We start from the raw sequence: 24,196 nt of genomic DNA, 5'->3' as shown, positions 1-24,196 counted from the left end.
TAATTACAAAAAATATGTATTAGATAACTGCATCTGTTTGTTTGATGCACTGTATAATCTCAGTGTTCTGCTGAGCTTAAAGCTTTGTCCTCGTACCAGGAAACAAACACAGAAAGTAACACAAACGCTACAATCCATTCTGTTGTTCCCAAACAGAAGCACGAACAGTGACTTTCACACTTCGTGAATTACGGTGTGGTGGAATGAAAATCAGATTTCAAATCCAAACAATAGTTCATCGCCTCTAAACAACATGCCTAGTTTATCAAAACAAAATAGCAACAAAAACAAAAAGGCTTCCTGCAGATCCATTCCTCTCATGCCTGTGGGTGTAAAGTCACCTGGGCAAACTGGTTTCTGCTCCTCTGCACCACAGACGGACTCTTTTCAGACGCTAAACCCTACGTGTGACTAATGACATGCCCGCCTTTCAGCTCTTTAAAGTAGGTTAAAAGCAAACGGCCTCGTTACCACATCTTTTTAACATTTACATGCCTATGCATGTTAGTGTGAAACTTGTGTAACCCTGGAACTTTGAGAAGCAGTAAGAGCGATACGAGTCTTTGTGAGAGTGACACAGAGTTTGTTTCGAATGCTTTTTTTCAAATTATTAAAACATGTGAGCAGAATTTGGTTAGGAAATTCTTTGGGTTTGAGAGCGTTACCTGGAAAAAACAGCAATGTATAATGATTTTTTTTTTTTCTTTTTCTGAGCTTTTGAAAGTATTTTCTGTGATATTTCTAATGGCTTAATGAACGGAAACAGCTAAAAGCAGCAGTTTCATTTAAAACATTTTAAATTAAAAGCTTTGAGAGGCTCTATACATTTTGACTCAGCATTTTTATTTTTTATCATTTTATCTCATTCTTCTACTGCTTCGTCCTCTATATAAAGGTCGCTGGTGCCAATCACAGCTGACATAGGGTGAAACTGTGTGACCTGGGTGGGGTCACCAGTCCATCACAGGAACACATAGAGACGAACAACCACCCACTCTCACATTCACACTCACACCTACGGTCAATTATATAGGGGGTGTCAAACACATTTTTTTTTAGTTTTGGAGTAAAATTCTCAATCTCAAGTGGGCCAGACCAGTAAAATAATAGCATAATAGAACTATAGATTTTTCTCTTTGTTTTACATTTAACAACATACCCTTTTAATAAGCATATTATGAACTACCTGAAACTTCAAGTGCAATTTCAACAATATTATGCCTAAGTGAACCATTTGTCACATGAGAACACAAATTCATCCTGGGACCAGATTGGACAATCTGGTGGGCCAGTTCTGGCCCCGGGGCCTTATGTTTAACACCCCCTGATTGAGAGTGTCCATTTAGCTCAATTCCAAAATCTTTTATTTTCCTCACAGCACTATCTCAGTGAGAAGGTAAAGCTACAAACGTGTTATCCTCTGCTTAGCTTAATTTGTATCTATTTATTATTAGCAGTGGTTGCTAATGTGTCAGTTAATTCATTAGCACTCATCCCATTCAATTTAGATAAACGTCAAACTGACTGACGGGCGATGCTTGTGCAGCGATTTTGGAAACATGGAGGGAGAGAAAAAGAAAATCCCAATTATAAATACTCTGGTCGAATTATACATTATATCAGAATCCGGAATTCCCATAAAGCTGTAATGGGAAATATTTAGAAAGTCAAAGAAAACTCAAATGTTTCAAATGTGTGACCTTTTCAAACACAGAATGTACAGTATGTCGTGACATGGTCGGACCTCAGGCTTTCCTCGAGGAGTAAAAAGTTTGGTTTGTACCAGAAACTGTGTCTCACCTCTAACCTCTGCATGTCACACCTCAAAGACATCGGCCGCCTGCGTATCTCCGACATCTGCCTGAGGGACGAAGTTGCACTGGCCATCCTCCTCGGACCGTAGCAGTCTGACCTTTGACCTCTCATTAACTCCGATGCGTGTCGTTTGGGCACAAACGCGGCTCGAGGCTGTCGCCTGAGCACCGCCTCCACCGTGACGGGCCGCGGGTTATCCTTGTGAGGCTGGGGTTCAGTCCTCTGTTGCGACTGCTCCAGTTTTTGGAGCATGGCACTGGGGCTCTCCTCGGGTTCGGGGGGACAGAGGTGAGGGGACGACGAGGGGGGAGAGGAGAGCACAGGAGAGGACGGGACAGGAGAGGACGGGACAGGAGACGCTGATGTGGAGGCCGGAGTGAGTCCAGGGCTTTGTATCTCCGGCGTGAACGCGTCTGTTTCAGCATTCTCGGATGGGAAGAAGCAGGATGAAGCTGGGAAAGATGTGTCCGAGCTGGCCGTCTCCACGCCAGAGTCCACCGACTGTGAGCGGAGGTTTGTCCCACTGTCAGAGGAAGGTGTGGGAGGGTCTGGATACAGGTTTCCTTCATTTACCCAAGCCTCCATAAGGTTTCCAAAGCTCCTGTAGAGGTTCATGTCCACAGGTTGGTCTTTCAGTCCGTCATAACTGAGCTTCTGAGCTGCAGCAGAAACACACAGAACACACCGCCAGTTTTGACAACCCCACGCAGTAATTAGCTGAGGTGAGCTGGCAATGTAGGCTTTAAGACATTCCCAAGGAGCCGCCTCCCTCCCTTACACCACGCCTCCCCCCTTCATCATCTGTCCAGTCATAGCGTGGAGCTGCATGTTGATGCCTGCACTCAGAGGAAAGAGCTGTGACTCATCTGCAGCACTGATTGACTCCTTTGATTTGTTGTTAGAGAATCTGTAAGAGAATTAAAAGGAAAAAAAGAAAATAACAAAAAGCAAGTCAGGACATGGTGGACACAGATTTCACCATATCGTATATTACGGCATTACACATAAAAACAGAAAGAAGGAGCAGAACATGCTGCTACGGTCTCAACATATTAACACGATTCATCTTTTTCACAAGTGAAAGGTGTCATATTCTTTTTTTTAATTCCTGCGGTATGTGTGTGTGTGATAAATGTGACACTGTAAGAAGATGGAACAGGAGAAGCTGTTTAACCTGAGACTGTAGGAATGTGTGTGTGTGTGTGTGGGTGCAGGAACAGACTGTCTGTCTGTTGATATGATCTTCATCCCTCAGGTGAGCTGCGAGGGCATATGCTTCCTCATCCGCAATCCTATAGGAAGACACAACAAATGAGTCAGTACACATAATACACACATTCACATCCATTGTTTATCTCAGCAATGGTTGAGCTCTCCCTTAATAATTGTACATGTCAAAGTGCATAAAAACAAAAACATGTGCAGTGTAGTCAGTGTCATGGTTGTGTCTCTTTCAAATTTAAAATAAATGAGTCATATTTACAGTAACACCAGGTGCAACTCAAAGTGCACAATATCAGCCACAGCATTAGTTTCTCAGAATGATGATATATATTTGTCACATATGACCCACGCGTGGTCAGTGCTACTGTAGGAATATATGTTGGAATATTTGAGGGACAGTGAAAAGTGTTTGTCGAGTTCTTCCTCCTTGTTTCAAGAGGTTGCTTTTGGGTAGAGCTGAAACAATTAATCGATTACAACACATTCCAGAACATCGTCATTCCCAGGTTTGACAAACAACAGTTAATCATTTAATCGAGAAAATAATCAACAGATTAATCGATTACGAAAAATAATCGTTAGTTGCAGCTCTACTTTTGAATATGGCTGGCCTTATAGTATTTGTGGCCACACACACATAAACTGATAAAGCAGACAGATTTAAATACATAACGACTTAACTGGGTCAGTCGTATTTCCTGTTATGTGCATAATGTATCAACATGTATTACAACAGGCTGCATTTTATGGTTTGTTGTGTGAATGTTCTATTGGTAAACTTCACAACAACCTTTACAAAATAAAAGCATTACAGGCACACAGTATTTAAAACAGAGCGTAAAAACAAATTCACCAAACACTTACCAAATTAAAAACACACAAGAATACAAAGTAAACTAAAATAATAAAAATAATAATAATAATAATTTTTAAAAGAATAAAAACTGTCACCACATCATTGGGTATTAAAAGCCATTCTGCCATGTTGGTGTTTTTTTTTATCTGTTTATAAGAAAGCCAGAATTCTGAAGACAAAAAGTCAAAATTCTGAGATTAAAAAAAATTCTGAATTGCGACTTTAAGTTCAGAAGTCAAGACTGTCTTCCAAATGTTTATCGAAAAGTGCACTAATAAAATAAAAGGACATACAATTTGCATAAAATCAATGGTAATTAACAAGTTATTTGGTTATAAATATCATTTTTAATTAATGTATTGGACAGTGATTTTCGAGTGTGAACTGCAGCCTCCTGGTGGGCTATGCAGGTACTGTAGGTCAGTCTATCTATCTATCTATCTATCTATCTATCTATCTATCTATCTAAGCTTAACGTCAGCTAAAAGAAGACATTGTTAGCTAAGAGAAGAATATCTATCTATCTATCTATCTATCTATCTATCTATCTATCTATCTATCTATCTATCTATCTATCTATCTATCCATCTATCTATCTATCTATCTATCTATCTATCTATCTATCTATCTATCTATCTATCTATCTATCTTAGCTTAAAGTTAGCTAAAAGAAGACAATGTTAGCTAAGAGAAGAATATCTATCTATCTATCTATCTATCTATCTATCTATCTATCTATCTATCTATCTATCTATCTATCTATCTATCTATCTATCTATCTATCAGCTTAAAGTTAGCTAAAAAAGTACCTAAAACATTGTTGTCTGTCTGTCTGTCTGTCTGTGTGTGTGTGTGTGACACAGAGCAGCAGCAGGATCACGTCACGTCTGTGGACTGTGTGACACTGGGCTCGTCCACCGCCACAGGTGAGATTGAATCCTCTGTAGCAACCAACAAACACAGAAGAAAGGAGGATGTGTCACCTGTCTTTACGCTGCTGCGCTCAGGCTGCTCCTCTCCTCTCCACGCTCCATCATGGACAAATACGCGCCGAAATTCAGCAAAGTTCTGGTGACACCTGATCCACATTATGTACCGGGGTAAGTGCGTGCACGTGTCCACACACACACACACACACACACACACACACACACACACACACACACACACACACACACACACACACACACACTTTATATTTACTCATAAAAGATGGAACATGTCCTGTAGATTTAAGAAAAAAAACTATTTTTATCTATATATTCTATTGTATTATACACAGATTGGTCAGTTGCAGCCCAATGATTCAATGTTAAAGCATTGATAATTAATTAATTAAAATAATAAAATGACTTTTGGACACATTTTCATCACTGAAAAAAGATCATACGGCAAAAACAATGTTCCATTTCCACATTGAGTCACAGACAGTTTTGTTGACACAATGTTTTTACAATGTGAGGGATATAATTATATAATGAATTCATAAATTAAACTTCAATTAAATTTAAATTAATATAATTATTAATAAATGACTAATACTGGTACTAAATGGACATCATCACATAAATATGCTAGAATAAAGCCATTGGCTCACTTACATCACAACACTTACAACTTGTAGTTGCAATAGGCAGTATATATATATATATATATTTATATATAAATATATAGAAATATATATATATATATATACGTTCACATGCATGTTAATGTTATGTATATATGTACAGTATATGTTATATATATATATATAGACAAAAAAAACACCAGTAAATAAGAGAAGGCAGCATAGAACCATAAGCTTCGAGGTGATTAACAGAGCAAAATGTAAATACACTGCATGAGCCCAAAGTGTTGATTCATAAATATTAAAATTGTATTGAAACTAAGAACTGCAGCACTATAAAGCATTAAGTTGTGTCTTTTTCCAGGTATACGGGCTATTGTCCACAGCTGAAGTACAACATGGGGAGGACGTACAGCCAGCAAACGGCTGAGCTGCTGATCAGTCCTGACGTGAAACGCTCCGGTCGCCTGGTCCTCCACACAGGTCACGACCCCTCCACCTCCTGCACAGCTGACGCTGCAGCTCTGACACTGAGAGGCGTCCCTGACGGTACCATGAAGAAGGTGATACCAGGATACACAGGTATCACACGCTGTGACTTTACTAAAGTAACGAAACACCTCAGTGAAAACTGTGCTAACATTTAATTGCGGTGCGGAAACAGCGAAATGCCAGTTCTTGTATTTGGTGGATATAAAACAATAGGCCTTTGACTACGTGAGCTCTCACGGCAACACGACACCACATAATCTGTGTCGAAGTGCTGAATTATTAAGTGTCAGTAATAAGCAGGTGAGTGGAAAAGTGTTGAAAAATCAAGACAACAACATGAGACGACTGCACTGTAACGTTTGTTCCTTAAAATACAATCAATCATCAAGTCAGATAATTACATTCACACACAAATATGATTTATCTCTCCCTATAAATATGTTTAAATGTCATGCGGACATCAACAACCAAAAACAACTCCTTGGTTACCGTTGTTTTCTTTGGAAAAGCTTTGACGACGTGTTTTATGGATTGTCCAAACTGAGAGAGAACCACACATATGTCATACTGGAGTTTTCAGGGATTAATATATTATATTATATATATCTGAGCAAAAAGTAACTTCCAACAACCGTTTAATATTGCTTGTTGCTGTTTCAGGCTTCATTCCAAGGAATCTGAACCACTTTTCCTGCAGCTACTCTGAAACATGTCGTAAAGCACTGAGTGAGTTTTACCAAGACATGTACGCAAGGAGCCTGAGACGATCGACGCTCCTGCCAAACGTCAACTGCACCAACCGACAGTTTGAAGTAACCTCTCTCTCTCTCTCTCTCTCTGTTTCTGTTTTTCACACATACCATTGTTGGCCTGTTCTCTCTTCCTCGGTTGCTCACACACACACATGCTGCCATGGCACCTCAGAGTAGTTTCACTCTTGTTAATTATCCATGCTGGAGCTCCATTGTCTTTTCACTGTAACATAATCCAAGTTTGCACAACCACAGACAAATTCACTGTGTGTGTGTTCTTGTTGATCTTGTTTGATGACCAAGAACCAGTCTGTTAGGGATACTTAGCAGAAAATGACTTTGGACCAAGTTTAAGTCACATTTTTCATAATATTACTTACGTAAAACTCTTAAAGTATATGACATTTGCTGTACTTAAGTATCAAATGTAATTTTCTGATGTAAAATGTACTTAAGTAGAAGTAAAAGTATTTAAAAAGTGAGGAGTTCAGATTGAGCCATTGGTAGCTCAGTGGTAGGGCAGGTTGTCTTTCAACTGGAAGGTTGTGGGTTCAATTTCTGGCTCTGCTAGTCTATGTGTGTCCTTGAGCAAGACATACATGTTGAAGCGTGTGAATGAGTGAAAGGCAAAAGTATAGTGTAAAGCAGCTCATCAAGACTAGAAAAGTGCTATATAAATACAGACCATAATAGCAACTCTTTTTCTGCTGATTTTATTTGGTAGTAACGAATAACAAAGCTAGTTAGAGGGAATGTAGTGGAGTAAAAGTTGCAGATATGTGAATTTTCTTAAGTACAGTATTAGTATTATAATAATACATTAGCTAAAACAATTTTTTCTGACACAATTACACATTTATCTTTCATAAGTGTCTGCTGTTGTTCTTATTGTCGTGTTTATAATTATTATACACTGCCCAGCTTTACCGATATCACCTTTGGATGTTTGCCGGTCAGTGTTTATTGCTATAAACCTAGAATCCTCTGCAAAATGATGTGTGAGAGTCATGAATATTTCACTGGTTGTTTCCTGTCATCCTCTGGCACAGAGACCAAAACCTCCGCTGACGGCGATCACAGACAGAGTGTTCACCTATAAACCCCTGATGGCCTTCACCCACACCTCACCATACTACATGGAGGACAATGACCAGGACAAGTACTTTATCTCAGGTACCACAGTTGTGACAGTTAGTACGAAATTTACTGTACAATATACTTTGTGTCACATTTGAGTCACTTACATTTGCATCCATATGTATGTGCAATGTTATTTTAATCTGTTTTGGTCTTCCTGAAGGAATATGACTAGTATCAGTAGTTAATTGTAAAGCTTAATGCTAACTATACAGTTTAATATGATAAATTTACAATTTAAAAATATATATATTAAATGCAGTTTGGAACCTCTATCACCCCCTGTGGGTCTTTATAATGCATCCAGAGAGCTTCATTTGGAGCTGCATGGTGAGGGAAACAGCAGCAGCTGTCGGTGGAGCAAACATTTTCAGTACCACATTTGTGATCTTGATGAAAAGAAGTTGAAGTTTATTGTAAACTATATTTGTAGCAGTAGAATTAACTTCTTTTCATGTCGTGTTTAGTCATAGTGCTGGCGAATGAGGTCGTCTCACTTTACTCGTGCTATGAGCTTCTTCTGTAGCACGGAAACAAAAAAATTAAAACATGTCATGAAAAGGAAAAGAAAGTGCAATAGAGAGGAAACGAGTCGCGTGGAGCTAATAGGCTTAATCAGTATTGTGGGAACTCATTTGACAATAGCTTGACAATCATTTATGTTTCAAATATTAGGCACTACAGTTATCAATTTCATAATATCAAACATACCCAACAAACCCAGAGCAGCTTTATCATCCAGAATTGAGTCATTGTTTTTTCCCAAGAGAAAAAGGTCCAGGTCCTTTGCTGTTACCTGTTTCTCTAAAGGAATTATGTGAAAGAGAAATGTCTAAGGTCAACCGTGCACATAGTATATTTACTTCTGCTTCTCTAAAATGTTCTTGTAGTTTAATGAGTGATGTCTTTTCTCAGGATTCACAGGGCACGTGCCAAAGTCCCGTTTTCTCATCGGTAAAGGTTACCCCATCATCACCAACCAGGCACTGGTCACGTTTGGAAAGCACCAGCGTCGTGAGCCCTCGTCCCAAGACTCCACAGGAAGGAAGGACATTACCACACCTCCTCTCCTGCCGTCTATCTACCCACCTAACAGTGGAGTGGTGCCTTCATTCACGGGACATATACCAGGTCTGTGTCAGAAACACAAACAAACCACCACCACCAGAGCTGAAGTACTAAATTAATCGTCAACTATTTTGATAATCGCTAATCTGTTTTTTTTTTTTTGCTTTTTTTCATGATTAAAACAAGGTTTCTTATTGTTTTAGATTCTTAAATGTGAATATCAATAACACTGATCAACGTTTTTTAACGTTTTCTGACATTTTATGGACCAAACGATTCACCGAAATGAAAATAATCATTAGTTGCAGCTGTAATCACCACCACCACCAATGAAGAGAACGTAAAGTGTCTAACTTGACCTCATTCCACAGGACACAAGTTCATGTTTGGACATACCTTTGGTCAACTTTCCAAGGAAGCACTGGAGAAGAGCCGCAGCGAGAGGAACCTTCAAGAAAAGTCCTCAAATGATTATTAATTTTAACATTTGTGCAATGTTCACAAACAAAAAAAAAAAGAGCAGTAAATATGTTACGTCTTTATTGACAGAGTTTTGATTGTCGCTGGGCATCGGAGGGAAGCATTCAGATGCTAAGAAGAAAAATACTGGGTGGTATCGTTTCACATTATTGCAGCACGTTTAAAAAGTAACCGTCCAATTCAGTCATTCTGCTTCTGCATCTATCAAAATATACCTTACACACATTTTTAATACCTGAAACAGCCACAAGGTGGCTCATATTTGTGCAACTCAGCAACTCTTACTTGGAGACAAACTCTGCTATATAGTTAAAATTCCAGTACCATGACAAAAAAAAAATTCCAGAAACTTTCTCTACGGCAAAAAAAAAACAAAAAAAACAACATAAACAGGCAGTTAAAATATCTGAAGGATAATTGCAGACGACTGCATCTTTGTCAACTCATGCTCAAAGAGAAAAATCCATGCTGGGAATCTGTTCAGGTGATAGAAACATCACTGACGCTACAGGAGACAACAATAACAGTGCATCTTCTTCACCTAATGATAAAGGAAGGAAACTAACACATGAGAAATTACACGTGAACGTCCAGTCGTCTACAGCAGGTCATTATTCACATTCCATGGTTGAAGGAAAGAAAGACAAAGGAGAGTAACAGAAGGGACATCTTGCAATTATTCCTGGAAAGAATCTGACATCTGTTCATTTTCACAAGGCTTGAATTCACAAAAAACACAACTGAGACATGCATTATTTCAACTAGAAGTGGCTGCACTTGGCTGTTTTGAAGGTTCAAAGTAAGCCGAGATAAGCAAAGATGATTTATGACAGTTTTACACTTCACTGAATGAATTAAAAAGGCCGCACCACACAAACTAGCTCTAACTAGCCGTCACTAAAAGTTAACCCTTTAACCTCTCACTAAAGGTTAAACTAAATACATAGAAATGTTTAGATACACATATCTGACCTGGTGATGAGATGATTCTGAGCTACATTTCACAGAAATAACTGGTTTTCATTAATGACAATAACCTCGACGCACAGAGTAAGCCTAAGTATATAGTTTAATATATACTGTATATTTTTGTCCATTAATCTGGAATTATAAATACTTTTCTGAAACATTATTTGTGTTTTTACTGAAGTAAAGAGACATTATGTGACGTTTTAATGGTGAAACCTGATTAGTGTTTGGGTCTGAACCCACGTGATAAACTTGAGAATGGATTGAAGAATAGTAAGAATAGTGTAATTAATGCTTGATGACTGTGTACATTTGATATTTTCTGTGCTTTCTCATCGGGTCAGCAGCATTTTGTCTACATCATGCTTTTGTTATTACAGTAAATAGGCTCTATACCATTTATGGAGAGTGTATTTCAATAGTTTTTTAGATTTTTGTTTTAGTTCTTTGTGTTAATCTGTGATCCTACCAGCTTCATCGACTTTATGGATTGAGCCAAGAGTCCAAGCTGAGATCTGTCCAAATGTAGCCACTCAGATGGTCGCCTGAAAACAATAATAGACATAAAGGTCATGAGCACTGACTGAACATTGTCAACATTTCACCACACCAGGTTCTTACTAGAGCTAAATTATTAATCGATTACTAAATTCGAAACAAGATTTCTGACTGTTTTAGCTTCTTAAATGTGAATCTTTGTTTCTTTGCTCCACATAACAAAGAAATCATTAAAAACTGAATGATTTTGGTTTGTGGACAAAACAAGACATTAGAGAACATCGTCATTTCCAGGTTTGACAAACACTGATCAACACTTTCGGACATTTTATGGACCAAACGATTAATCAATTAATCGAGAAAATAATCAACAGATTAATTAATAATCGTTAGTTGCAGCTCTAGTCCTTACCTTCTAGTTTGTGCTCCAGCATAACTCTGAGTGGAAGCATCAGCTGCTCCGAACAGTTTGGCCCAACGTGGCCCACTCCGACATGGACTGTCCACTTGGACACAAGTGGACACGTGTGGGCTCCCACTGTCTTCATCTCTCTCTGTCTCTTCCTGTCCAGTGCTCATACTTATTTGAGACCAGTTATCTGCACAAACCAGGCTGCAGTCCTCTCCTTCAGCCACACCATCCATGAGGTCAGGCTCTTTCTGCCAGCACTCTTGAGCTGAAGCTAACCACGGACTCCTGTTATCCTGCGACCCTCCACTGTGTCCACTGGTGCGACTTGAATCCAGAGGACTGAGGGACTCTCGGCATCGCAGATCTTTCTGGTGTGAAGTCGTCTGCAGACTGCTGCGGTGACGCTCCATATTTCTGCCCAGTTGTAACTGTGGCCAGTTGGTCACCAGGAAGGCTGAGCACGGCTCAGGAGGAGAGACTCTGGGCTCTTCAGAGAACAGCTGTCCTTTACACAGCAGTCTGGGCTCCAGGAGTAAGTTGAGGTCAAATGGTAACATAGAGAGAGGCTGCAGCAGGAGCAGCAGCTCCTGAAACAAGGGCTGACAACGTCCCAGTGACATTGACAGGAACCCCCAAGAATGATAGTAGGTTGTCACCACATCTGTGGAAATACAAAAAATGGCACTACAGTGTTCAACAAAAGTCATTATTTAACAGACCCTTTAAGACCCTTTAACCATAGCGATACTACCATTCAAAAGTTTGGGGTCACTTAGAAATGTCCTTTTTTTGAAGGAAAAGCACTTTTTTTCCAATGAATATCACATTAAATTAATCAGAAGTACACTCTATATATTGTTAATGTGGTAAATGACTATTCTAGCTGCAAACGTCTGGTTTTTAGTGGGATATGTACATAGGTGTATAGAGGCCCATTTCCAGTGTTCTAATGGTACATTGTGTTTGAAATCGCGTTAGAAGGCGATTGGATGATTAGATTATGTTAGCACAACTGAAAACTGTTTTGCTGGTTCTTTGACGAAAGGGCAAAATTATTATTTTGAATAAAAATCATTATTTCTAATCTTGTCAATGTCTTGACTATATTTTCTATTCATTTTGCAACTCTTTTGATGAATAAAAGTGTGACTTTTAATGGAAAACACAACAAATATTGTATAGGTGACCCCAAACTTTTGAACAGACAGGTAAATGGAGAGATAATGGAGAGACGGGCTGTCAATCATTTATCCCATCCTTCACTAGTAGCTGAGATTAACCAACATTACATCCATTTAAGCCAAGAGCAAATAAATAAAACATTGTGCACTCACTTTTTTGACTGTGAAGGAGACTGAGCCAGAATTCCAGGCCTCGTAGACTGGAAAAAAACAAAACAAAAAAAACATTGTCCCCAACATCAATTTGACCAATGTTTTTCAGCATTAATAATAAATATCAGGGTAAATGTATTACTTACTTAAGCAAGCCTATTAAGAAAGCTCTGAGTCTCATACAGTGGCTGGTCAGATGAGGACACTGTTGGATTTTTGAGACCAAGCTGTGGAGAACTTTAGTGGATGAGCCTGTCATTAAAGAGTTAGTAAAATAACAAATCATTTAAATGCTACTTAGCAGGGAACTTGGGAGGCACAGTCGTGCTTTAAGTTACATACATGTAGTGATCCTCGTGGAGACTTCCACCACAGTCCAGGAGTGGTTGCGACGCTGTCCGATGATGAGATCCAGGTTGTGATCCTTGAGTCCGTCTTCTAAAATGCTTTGGATTGTTGGACACAGATGTTTCAGGACCAGACCTGCAACTGCGGGACTGCAGGAGCTGTTACCAAGACGCATCTGTGATTAAAAAAGGGAATACAATACAGTTCATCTTTCCTGCTGACACGTGTAATTTGACGCAATGTAAGTTAAGTGACACTTTGGCACTTCTCCAGCGTGGGACGTCAAGTTCATACCTTTTCTTCAGGGTCTCTGCTGCTGCCAAAATGAGCCATGATCAAATCCATCGCCCTGCTCACAGACCTGAGCAGACCTTAAAAACAAGACAAGAATAAGATTTTTGAAGATTAAAATTGATGCTCTGTGCATTCTTTTTTCCAGAAAAAGGATTTTGGTAACCATATTTTACCTCTATTACGACATGAATTAAGATTTTCCTACATAAGGTGTTAATATGTGCTTAATATTTACTAATAAAGGGCTAGTATGCGAGGTATATGCATGTTAGTAAGCACCTAGTTAATGGTGAATATGTGTTTCCTTATCTAAAGTGTTACCAGGATTATTTGGGGGGAAGTTTGTGTATAAATTTGATGCATCCCCACATTTGTGTTTTGAATACTTTGTACTTTGCACTAGTTGTCATTTTTCACTGTTAATCCAGTTAGAAATGCAGTAAATCCCAATCAAAAAATGAGGGAAAAGTCTGCAAATATGGAGCGGAGCTATTTACAGCATTTCATGTCTATAACATTCACTTTTTGAAAGGATCTTAAAAGCATTTCCAGATTTTCTTTCACATTAACGACGTCACAATAATATACATTTTTTAAAAGATTTCCTCTGCTAACTGGGTCAGTCGCCTGAAGAGAAAGAGGATTCATCATGCAGCAGATATTGCGGCGTGAGAATGAAAACTCAATATGAAAGAGTCATATTTCCATCTCAGATTGAGTGTCTCTACTCTCTCTCCCTTGCTTTCCTTCCTTCAGCTCGTGCCAGTTTCGCCTCAGTAAATTCTTTATGCGTGTCGATGCTGCTGCTGTTGTCTGCAGTGCTGCTGCACCGCACACACACTCTGTGTTTACTGCCGCTTTGCCAGTCACTGCCTCCACGGACGATCGACCACCACACAAGACGCACATTTATATAATTACATTGGCACCAAGTGGCCTATATGGCAGCACTAAAACAAAAATGATGGGGTGTGTTATAAATCATTAGCACCGTTTCTACTGCATCATTCTCCCTCTCGCAGTCTCGCTCGCATTGGCTACAGAGCACGGGGGCTCAGCCAATCGTGTGCGGGGAGAGTTAAAAATAGGTCATGTTTGAAAGGAAGCCCCCTCGGGGTACTGGAGGCGCTGCTGCAGCAGCACACTGAGATGTTATTGCTGTTCTCAGTGGCTCATCACTGAACAGCCAAACCAATCAAGGTGGAATCGTCAAAGATGTTTCCGCCACTGAGTCACTTCCTCGCTCCATTTAGAACCTCGTGTGTGTCATATACTACATGTTTCCAGTGATGCAACCTAGTCTAAATAGTGTTGTTGACCCTCACCTCTCCTCTGAAGATGGCTGATAGACAGGGACTCGTATGACGTGTCGGGCGAGAGGCAGAACTCTGTGGGAGGCCTGTCGCTCGGCATCAGCGCTTCATTTCGCTGACTCGGGCTGTGTTTCCCACAGGGCCCGACGGAGTCCTGGAGCCCAGAGGCAGCCAGAGAGAGCAGGGAGCTCAGAGAGGAGAGAGGAGCGACTGAGGAGAGGGCAGCTGCGACGCTGCTGTGAAAACAGCCAGAGTTGACTGCAGGTGCGGCTCTGTGCTGTGGGAGTTTCTCTTCTTCCGACGGTGAGAAAGTGGGAGGAGATGAGGAGACGTGCGGGTTTGGGTGATGTGAATCAGCTGTTACGGGTAAAATGGGAGAAAATATTGAATGGTAGGAGATGTGGCTGCGCAAATCATGGTGAGCGGGATGTTTATGACTCTGCTCCGACGAGAGGTCGATCAGGTTCTGGTAGGTAGGAATTTTGACAAGGTTCGACTGATTTACGACCGAGGGCAAATTGAATAAATAGTTGCTCTGAGTTTTGCCTGGGTTTCTTTTATCCTGCACTTGAACGGGAGACGGATCCAGGCTGCTTTTCGAAGCACACTGACTCAGACGTTCTTGGCTTCTGCTGAAGTGGCACCAGGCGCGTCTGCGGCTGAAGCACTCTGGGCTCGGCGTGCAGGTGGAGCAGGTGTCGGTGCTCGATGGAGCTTCCAGGAGGATGGGGCAGTAGCTGCCCATGGGCGATGGCTGAAGATTAGAAAAGCACAGACTCGTTTTGCTCTTGCCATTAAAGAAACGTTTGGACTTGGTGCTCTTTTGGTTCATGTAGTGCTCCAGGAGACAGCCCAGGTGCTGAGTCTGGGACTGGGATTTGGCTGCAGGACTTAGAACAAAGGGCTGAATGGGCAGCGAGGTTGGCCTCTGGGCTTTACTGTAGCGCACCGCTCCACTTTCCAATGAACATGTACCTTGAAGGAGTTAAAGGATAGGAAGAGATAAGCACAATGTCTAGACGCCTAGATTTTACACCAAACAAAACAGTTTTACTTTTTTTTACCCATTCACCAGGACCTTACCTTTGTCAGTAGAATCAGTCGTAGAGTGCTCCTGGTTAGAAATCACACATGGCCGTGAGGACACACCACACATGTCTTGGCAGTTACTGCTGTATACTGCTGCATACTTCTTCCTGCAGAGGGCTTGGTCAGTGGAAGTGGTGGCAACCTGGTCATCATATGTCTGAAACAGCTTTTCTTTTAGTCGATCAACTTTATCCTGAAGGGAATAATGATAAAATAAAAAAGTGCTTAGATTTTCACAACTGCATCATCATGTTTACAAAAGCTATTCGACACATGAGAAGCTACGTGGCAAAAGTAATTATTAAAAGCAAGTATTGTTAATCTGAAATGATGATTATTTTACTAATCCATCAAATCTGTAGATGTAGATGGATTTCAAAACAAGAGCATAGTCATTTGGAGGGATCAGCACTACCGTTCAAAAGTTTGTAATTGACCCCAAACTTTTGAACATTTAAAAAAGAAAAAGTAAGAACTGAACAATGACAAAAACAGATAAAAGTTCAGCAGTCAGTTAACTGTGGATGCTCTATTCTATTGTTTATTCCAATAAAAAAAACTTCCTTACTTCTTTGCTGTAATGATTTAAGAGGTGCTCAGAGTTAGAGATGTGGCTTCCCCTGATCTGACCTTCGGGGCAAATAGTGAGACTAGACCCGGCCGGGCTGGGTGACTGAGAGGAAAGGTCACAAGTCACAAGTTTGTAGTACTTCTGGTTTGTCTCCATGGCCATTGTGGTCTGGGTTTGTAGACAGGCAGTCAGGTCGGACACCTCCAGAGAGGACAGACCCGCGGGTATCGGCTCTAGAGAGTACAGGTTGCAGTTAGAGTCCAGGCCTTGAGGAGACCAGCATGAAGCAGAGGGCGTCACGTCGACGAGCTCTCTCTGGGGAGAGTCAACAGTCACATCATCTTGACGGACGTCCTCAGTGGGAGTCAGCCGCACAGGCTGGAGGTTGAGGAACACAGATCCTGACATGTCACATGACCGAGAGGGGTGAAGTAGAGCAGGGCTGCTGAGGTCGTGAGGTGTGACCGGGTTGTTGCTCCCGTTGTACATCGTGCAGAAGTTCACCAAGACGCCGTCGGAGCTGTTACAGGAAGAGTCGCTGATGTCCTCTGTGTTGGAGCAGTCGTGAGGGCTGTGGAGGCAGCAGGTCTCCTTCAGTCTGTCCGAGTCCTGCTCTCCATAACCAGTGTGGTCATCAGTGTGCGGTGAGTCCAGCAGATGGTAAGGGTTAGGGTTAGAGAGCCAGTCTTGGTCACTCTTAGTCCCATCCAGGTCTCCTTGGGGGCTTGTATAAATCCTGGCACCATCACTCAGAGGCCAATTTGAGTTTCCGCGCAATACAAAAGATGAGTCTTCCCGATATCTGTGCAGATTATCACCATCACTGTCTTCATCTTCCTCATCTAACTCTGTGCTCGGAAGGAACGAGTTGCGCGATCGCACGCTGCCTCGAGCCTCGGAGTTCGCTTTCTTTGGATCGGAACTCGTCTCCTCCGGTGAGGAGGTGGAGTCGTACCTCCCGCTGCTGTCACTGGCGCCCTCCTCCTCGGCTCGCTCCTCGTTGAGACTGCCGTAGCTGCTGGAGAAACGCCTCCGACCCCCAGCGAAGGCCTGCTCCCGGTTGACGGAGTCTCGCTCTGGTAGAGACACGGCTCTGGTCAGACCTGCTGTGCAGAGGCGGCCGGACCGTTTGGCCGAGCCGCACAGAGCCTGGACGGGAAGCTGCCAGGTGGGAAGCTGGAAGTGACAGGCGATCAAGGTGTCCCCTGAGAGACTGGACGATCCTATCATTTTGCAGGATGAGGCTGGACCATGGAAACTGCCCCCCCACACACACAATCCTAGATGGAGATCCTGGAAGAAGAAAGGCAAATTTAAGTGTGACTAATCTGCTTTAAGATACAAACACACACACAACTATACAATGAGATTCTGTCAGGATGTACACTACCGTTCAAAAGTTTGGGGTCACTTGGAAATGTCCTTATTTTTTTCAATGAATATAACATTAAATGAATCATAAATACACTCTATACATTGTTAATGTGGTAAACGACTATTCTAGCTGCAAACGTCTGGTTTTTAATGGAATATGTACATAGGTGTATAGAGGCCCATTTCCAGCAACCATCTCTCCAGTGTTCTAATGGTACATTGTGTTTGCTAATCACGTTAGAAGGCTATTGGAGGATTAGAAAACCCTTGAAAACCCTTGTGCAATGATGTTAGCACAGCTGAAAACAGTTTTGCTGGTTCTTTGACCAAAGGGCAAAATTATTATTTTGAATAAAAATCATTATTTCTAATCCTGTCAATGTCTAGACTATATTTTCTATTCATTTTGCAACTCTTTTGATGAATAAATGTGTGACTTTTAATGGAAAACACAAAAAAATTGTATAGGTGAACCCAAACTTTTGAACGGTAGTGTGTTGTGATGTGACCTTCTTCAATTTCAACAAATGAAAGGTTCAATTCATATTGATATTACTGTGTTTTGCCTGTTTCACTGTTTAGTTGGCGTTTCTATCCATAAAGAGTTTTAAATCTGCAGTTAACTTTCAGTCATTACATTTTAATAAATATCCAGTAATGTGATGATGTAAATGTTTCATGGACACATCATACATTTGTTTTGTGTGTTTGTGTTCAGTCTGTATTTGGCTTTTTCTCAGTTTTCTAGCTTCAGTGACTTTTGAATCCAGTTCATAATGACAAACAGTGTAAGGACTAAACATTGTGTTAAAGTTGTGACTCAGCTACAAAACTGGCTCATTGCCTAAGGGATTCACTTACATATTTTAGTGGTTTGGTGGAGAAAAAGCTTCCAGACATAAGAGGAAAAGATGGAAACGTAAAGAAGGCACAACTGCACGTTTTAGCGTCTCCTGCCTCACTTTTACACCACCACCGTTCCTCCTGTTGTGTGTTTGTCTGAATCCAGTTCTCAACACACCCAAAGCTTCATAATTCAGTCAGCCACTCCAAACTCCTCCTCTCCTTGCCTGGGCCAACCACGGCTCCCTCACACTAACTCAGCTGCTCTGTAACTAGGGCAGTTGCACTGCAGAGATGCTCCGCTGGCTCTGCTCCGCTCTTGGAAGTAAATACATTTCCACCTGAGTTTAGGAAAACGCCAAGTTAAGCTCCCAACGTCCATATTCACACACATTTCTCCTGACTGTAGACACTTGAAAATAAGGTCATAATAAAGAGTCAGTCAAGGAAAAGTTCACACGTGAAAATAATGCGATGGTGAATTTCAAGGTTGAGAAAAGAAAGTGAATAAAGATGAAATAGAGTCAGCAGAAAATGTTACTAGGATACCACCACTAGTTATTTATGAGCATTCAGCAGGGTTTCATATTCCCAGTGCTGCGTTTTAAATCAATATTGTAGAATTATTCGAATAAAACGCTCCATGTGAGGCACAGGCATCAGTTCATGTGCTGGTAGACTGTTACTGTCTGGAGAATAATGTGTAAACAAGGTAAACATCTGTTCGCAGATGACCACGGACACGTAATCCTCTTTAGCATCACAGTGCTGCAACAACAACATCCTCAAACAACAAACGGCACATCGACAGCGTGCTCACGGGCAGTAACGGCCTTTATGAAGATCCTGCTGGATCATAAAAAGGCACCGCTAAGAAAATTGGGTTAATCTGATTTTATGGAAAACGGTAAACACAAAAACAACAGCGGCAGATTAGAGTCTAACAACTTAATTATTAGTCTGCTAAAGGGTGATTTAGGTTTCTAAATGGTAAAATCAAGTACTGTATATACAGCGACATGTACTTAAAAGACTTAAAAGCTTAACTTTTTAATGAAAAACATGTTTTTTTATATTGCTTTGAGGTGTAGGGCAGAGGATTAGCGCCTCACCCGTCAACACATCAGTCTGAGGTGGTGTCTTTGTCCTTGGGGGACATAATGGATCCCAAATGACCCCTGATGTAGTGATTTTTCTGTGTTGAAGTGACTTTAAATTGACGTGTCCATTGTATTCAGTAAAATAGACCACTCTGCGTTGAATCTTGATGCATCAGCTACTATTTATTGCAAACAGTTCAATAGTTCAGTGCGACAGGAAAGTAGGCCAGTGTGACTGATGGCTTCTCTGCCACGGTGTCTGTGCACAGGAAGTGTGACTTCTCCGTGCTGTCACTGCAGAAAAGTCAACACAATCCAAACGAGCCAAAATCAAAATGAGGAGAGTCTGACTGTTGTTGTGATCTCTGTAATGAGATAGCATCACAACGCCTATCATGTATATCTGTTGAGCGTGATTACAGTTTGTTTTGCAAATTAAATACTAAATGTTGCTAAAGGAGGACAAAACAAATGGCAAAATTTGGGGGTTCAGGGGCCCCAAGCAAAATTTACCCTACATCAATATAGAGTGACCAAAGTCTTATGTTACCTCAATAACATTTGCATTTATAGTTGTGTCAGAAGATAAGGGTTCTCTGGAATTGTCATTTCTGTGGACAAAAGCTCTTTGTCAAACGTAATGTCCAGAAAACTGGAGTTGATTGAGTTTTCTGTTCACATATAATGTAGGTAACGGGACATTCTGGGTCACAATCCTGAAATGTGACTAAGAGAAGTACCAGAATAGTCCAGAGCCACTTTTGCAAACAGCTTAATGTACTCAACTAGGGCTGAAAGATTATTTTCATCATCAATTGATCTGTCGATTATTGTCTTGATTAATCAATCAATTGCTGTCTGGTCCACAAAATGTCAGAAAATGACTGGTGTTTCCCCAAATCTTAAAATTATAATGTCCTCAAATTTTTTTTTTTTGACCACAAACCAAAATTAGCAGAAAATATTCACAAAAATGCTTCACTACATGCACTATATATATATATATATATATATATATATATATATATATATATATATATATATATATATATATATATATATATATATATATATATATATATATATATATGTATAGTAAATGCAAATCAGCAAAATAATTTTAGCCGAGTCATGTTTGGGCTGAAATGTTAAATGTCAATATTATATCTTTGAAATGACTCAATGACACAAATGTGACTAAATGACTAATGACTAATATCTGTATCAGTTTGTGATATCGGTATCTTCCCATCCCTAATTCATATTTAAGGGGAAAAAAGCTGGTAAGCTTATATTGATTATTAATAAACACTAAAATGTATTGATTATCAAAACAGATGGTGATGAAAAGAGTACTTGATAATAACATCGATCAGTCACTGAGGCAGTGATTTACTGGAAGCTTGACTTCAAAGATTAAATATCGCAAATCAAATCGCAGTTGCAATAAACTGTTGTGAGGATATTAAAATTACATTTTGTGTCTACATTTCTCTAAAAAGAAGCCTAATGTATATACATATACATATATATACATACATACATATATATGCATATACATACATACATACATATATATGCATATACATACATACATACATATATATGCATATACATACATACATATATATGCATATACATACATACATACATATATATGCATATACATACATACATACATACATATATATATGCATATACATACATACATACATACATATATATATGCATATACATACATACATACATATACATACATACATACATATATATATGCATATACATACATACATATATATGCATATACATACATATATATATATATATGCATATACATACATACACATATGTATATATATATACATACATACATACACATACATATATACATATACATATATACATACATACATACACATACATATATACATATACATACATATATACATATACTTATACATATACTTATACATATAATAAATAAAAACAAGCTGTCACAGTTGCAGCATCTCATCTTCTTGCAGGTGACTTTCCAAAAATGACACAAGCAAACATGTCTTTACAGAGAAAAACATGCACTGATATCGATGATATCGACGCACCTTTGACGTCACATGTGGGTCACGGAGCTAAAATCCCATAACTGTGTTGTTGTCGCCTACAACGAGGATCTGGCATGAGCCCGGTGCGACAGAGAGGTCCGTGTTCAGAGAGGACCAGAGAGGCAGCGGGACCCGGTGTCTGTCCACTGGTCCCGGTGATAACAGCGTCCTCCTCACGCTGCCGCCGCCGCCTCCTTCCCCTCCTCCTCCTCAGGCTGATGGAGATACTACGTCACATCAGCTTTGACCAATCAGGACGAGGGACGGCCCTGACAAGGTATCCCAAACAAACAGGAAGAGAGAGGAGAAAACAAGGTGAATAATGTGAATAGACGTAAATCTCAGGAATAAACATATACATTAAAGCAAAGTTTTTAATAAATAAATACCACAGTATGTGTTTATTACATTTTAATTAATTGGTGGATTTTGTTTTTGTAAATAGAGACAGTACACTTACATGAATTGTGGCTGATTGTAGCCTCACACTGTAATATGTGAAAGAACAGTAAGAATCTACATCAACATGTGTTACAAACAGACTTAAACATGATATAAAAACAAATGCACCGCAGTTGGCTCGTAACTACATTGAATTATAAGTTGAATTCAACAATAACATAAGGTGTCCAAAATCCATCACTAATTACATTTAAGGCACCATTAACTTTAACATTAACAACAGCAATAACAATAATGCAATAATAAAGATTCTGATCATATCACTGCCTATCACTTGTTGTATCTATATAAAAAAATTGAATAAAAAAATTACCAACGCCGTTTATCCATAGGGTCCATTTCACAGCAACATTCACAAAAGGGAAAACTATGAAAATCACTTAAAGTTGGCTTAAAGTGAGAAAGATTTCTCTTTTTTAGTGTATTTGATATCATCATACAACATTATATGATCCATTTTCGATGTGAACAATGTCTTTTTTTTCTTTTTCTGAACCCAATGATAACATGTGGGTTAACAGATGCCCAGTTTTTGCTTGTTTGTTTTTTAGTAATTATGCACAATGCTTATATAGAACTGTAGTCTGTGTAACTGTGAATATAACTACAATAATGGAGTATATATATATATAAAGTCAGACCAGTAAAAATTATATTTTACATAGCCATGTTCTGTTATTCCTATATTCCATGTTCAGACTTTCCAAAGCTATTGATGCAATGATTCAGTAAACATGGTTCAGTTCGCCCTCTAGTGGTGAAAAAGAGCAGCAGTCAGATAATAATCCACTTTCTAGAACAGTCTCTGTTTCTTCCCCAGACTCTCTCGTTTTTCTTCTTCTTTTTACCCCTAAATGTTGGATCAATCTACATATATTTAAGTTACTGTGAGCAGAAATATGTGATTATCATTATTTTTTAAATCTTTTTACCAACCAGGTCTGTTTCAACCTGTGCCTTAAAATGTGTCGTCTAAGAATTTGGTTTACTAACACAATCAAAAACATCCTCACAATTCCCAATACCTCAGTAACTTCACATATAAGTGTTTTTTTTTTTGTACATTTATTCAATTTATTACTTTAATGATTCTAAGGGATGTAAAAGCTGTGAAATACTAAAGACATAAATCTCATTACAGGGTCAATAAAAACAGAAAAAAACTATAAAAATATTGTTTTCTTCATCTGAATAAAATAATAGAAGGAACTGTGAGGAATATATTTAATATGTTTCGAATATTATCACAGTTAAAGAAACACAACCGAGGTATATATACACAGAGTATTTGCATATTTACATTGCTTACAATATGTACAAAATAAATATATGAACAAAGGAACTCACAGACTTTGCATGAACACTTGTATTTCCTTATAAAAACAAACTAATCCTGATATAAACAAGAGCTTCAGTGGTGTTGTTTTTAAGAAAAGATATACTTAAAAACACAATCGCTGTAGATGGAGCCATTTTTTTTTTTTTTTTTTACTGTTCACGTGATTCCAGCTTTTACAGCTTTGTTGTTGCCTGCGTATCAGATTACTCTAACTCATAAAAACACCTGTCTTCTGTTCAGACCACAACGTCAGGGTGAATATAATTGAGACAGGTCACTTCAGTCCATGTCATGTGGGAGACGTTGTGTTTTTGCAGTCAGTTGTTTGTGCACCTCTTCTTCAGTAGGATATCCAGAAGGCGCATGTATTCCTCCTGTGGAAGATAAGGAGGAGGAAGGTTTTATTGCAGTGGAATTACCTTCTGACCTTTTCTTTGTCCACGCCATGTGAAATGCACGTGCACACAACTTTACACAGACATAAATGTAGTACAGGATAATATCTCAGAATCAAGGAAAAGCAGATATAAGAGATGAATGCATGCTTGTTTTTTTTTTTTACCTGCAGTATTTGGTGCCACACTCTGAATGCTCTCTGCAGCTGCCACCAATTGGCTTCATGCTGTTCCAGCGCCACAGCAGCGATCGTTTGGTCCGTGTGAGCAAACCGCCGTCCCATTCTTCAGGCAGAGGCAGAGCGCTGACCTTCAAGGGCAAACACAAGATCCTTTAGGAAACGGGAAAATCACCTCCA

At 39.6% G+C, this 24,196-nt stretch overlaps 2 protein-coding genes across 2 annotated transcripts; one reads left to right on the top strand and one right to left on the bottom strand.

Moving 5' to 3' along the window:
• Nucleotides 1–4,930: 4,930 nt before the first annotated feature.
• Nucleotides 4,931–9,392, top strand: cimip2b (ciliary microtubule inner protein 2B; the record flags this gene model as incomplete). Its single annotated transcript, XM_083902307.1, has 6 exons — nucleotides 4,931–4,995; nucleotides 5,830–6,047; nucleotides 6,618–6,769; nucleotides 7,759–7,882; nucleotides 8,762–8,977; nucleotides 9,286–9,392. The coding sequence occupies 6 exons, from the start codon at nucleotides 4,931–4,933 to the stop codon at nucleotides 9,390–9,392; spliced, it is 882 nt and encodes a 293-aa protein (XP_083758433.1).
• A 1,410-nt stretch (nucleotides 9,393–10,802) lies between these two features.
• LOC310937917 (AP-4 complex accessory subunit RUSC2) lies at nucleotides 10,803–17,452 on the bottom strand (the record flags this gene model as incomplete). Its single annotated transcript, XM_083902306.1, has 9 exons — nucleotides 10,803–10,908; nucleotides 11,274–11,934; nucleotides 12,608–12,654; nucleotides 12,754–12,859; nucleotides 12,950–13,130; nucleotides 13,250–13,326; nucleotides 14,575–15,537; nucleotides 15,646–15,844; nucleotides 16,220–17,452. 9 exons carry the CDS (start codon nucleotides 17,450–17,452, stop codon nucleotides 10,803–10,805), a joined length of 3,573 nt encoding a protein of 1,190 aa, XP_083758432.1.
• Between the last annotated feature and the right edge of the window lie 6,744 nt (nucleotides 17,453–24,196).

The sequence above is a fragment of the Microchirus variegatus genome, assembly GCF_963457635.1.
Source record: "Microchirus variegatus genome assembly, chromosome: 16".
Classification (NCBI taxonomy): domain Eukaryota; kingdom Metazoa; phylum Chordata; class Actinopteri; order Pleuronectiformes; family Soleidae; genus Microchirus; species Microchirus variegatus.
This window is presented reverse-complemented; position numbering and strand designations above follow the sequence as displayed.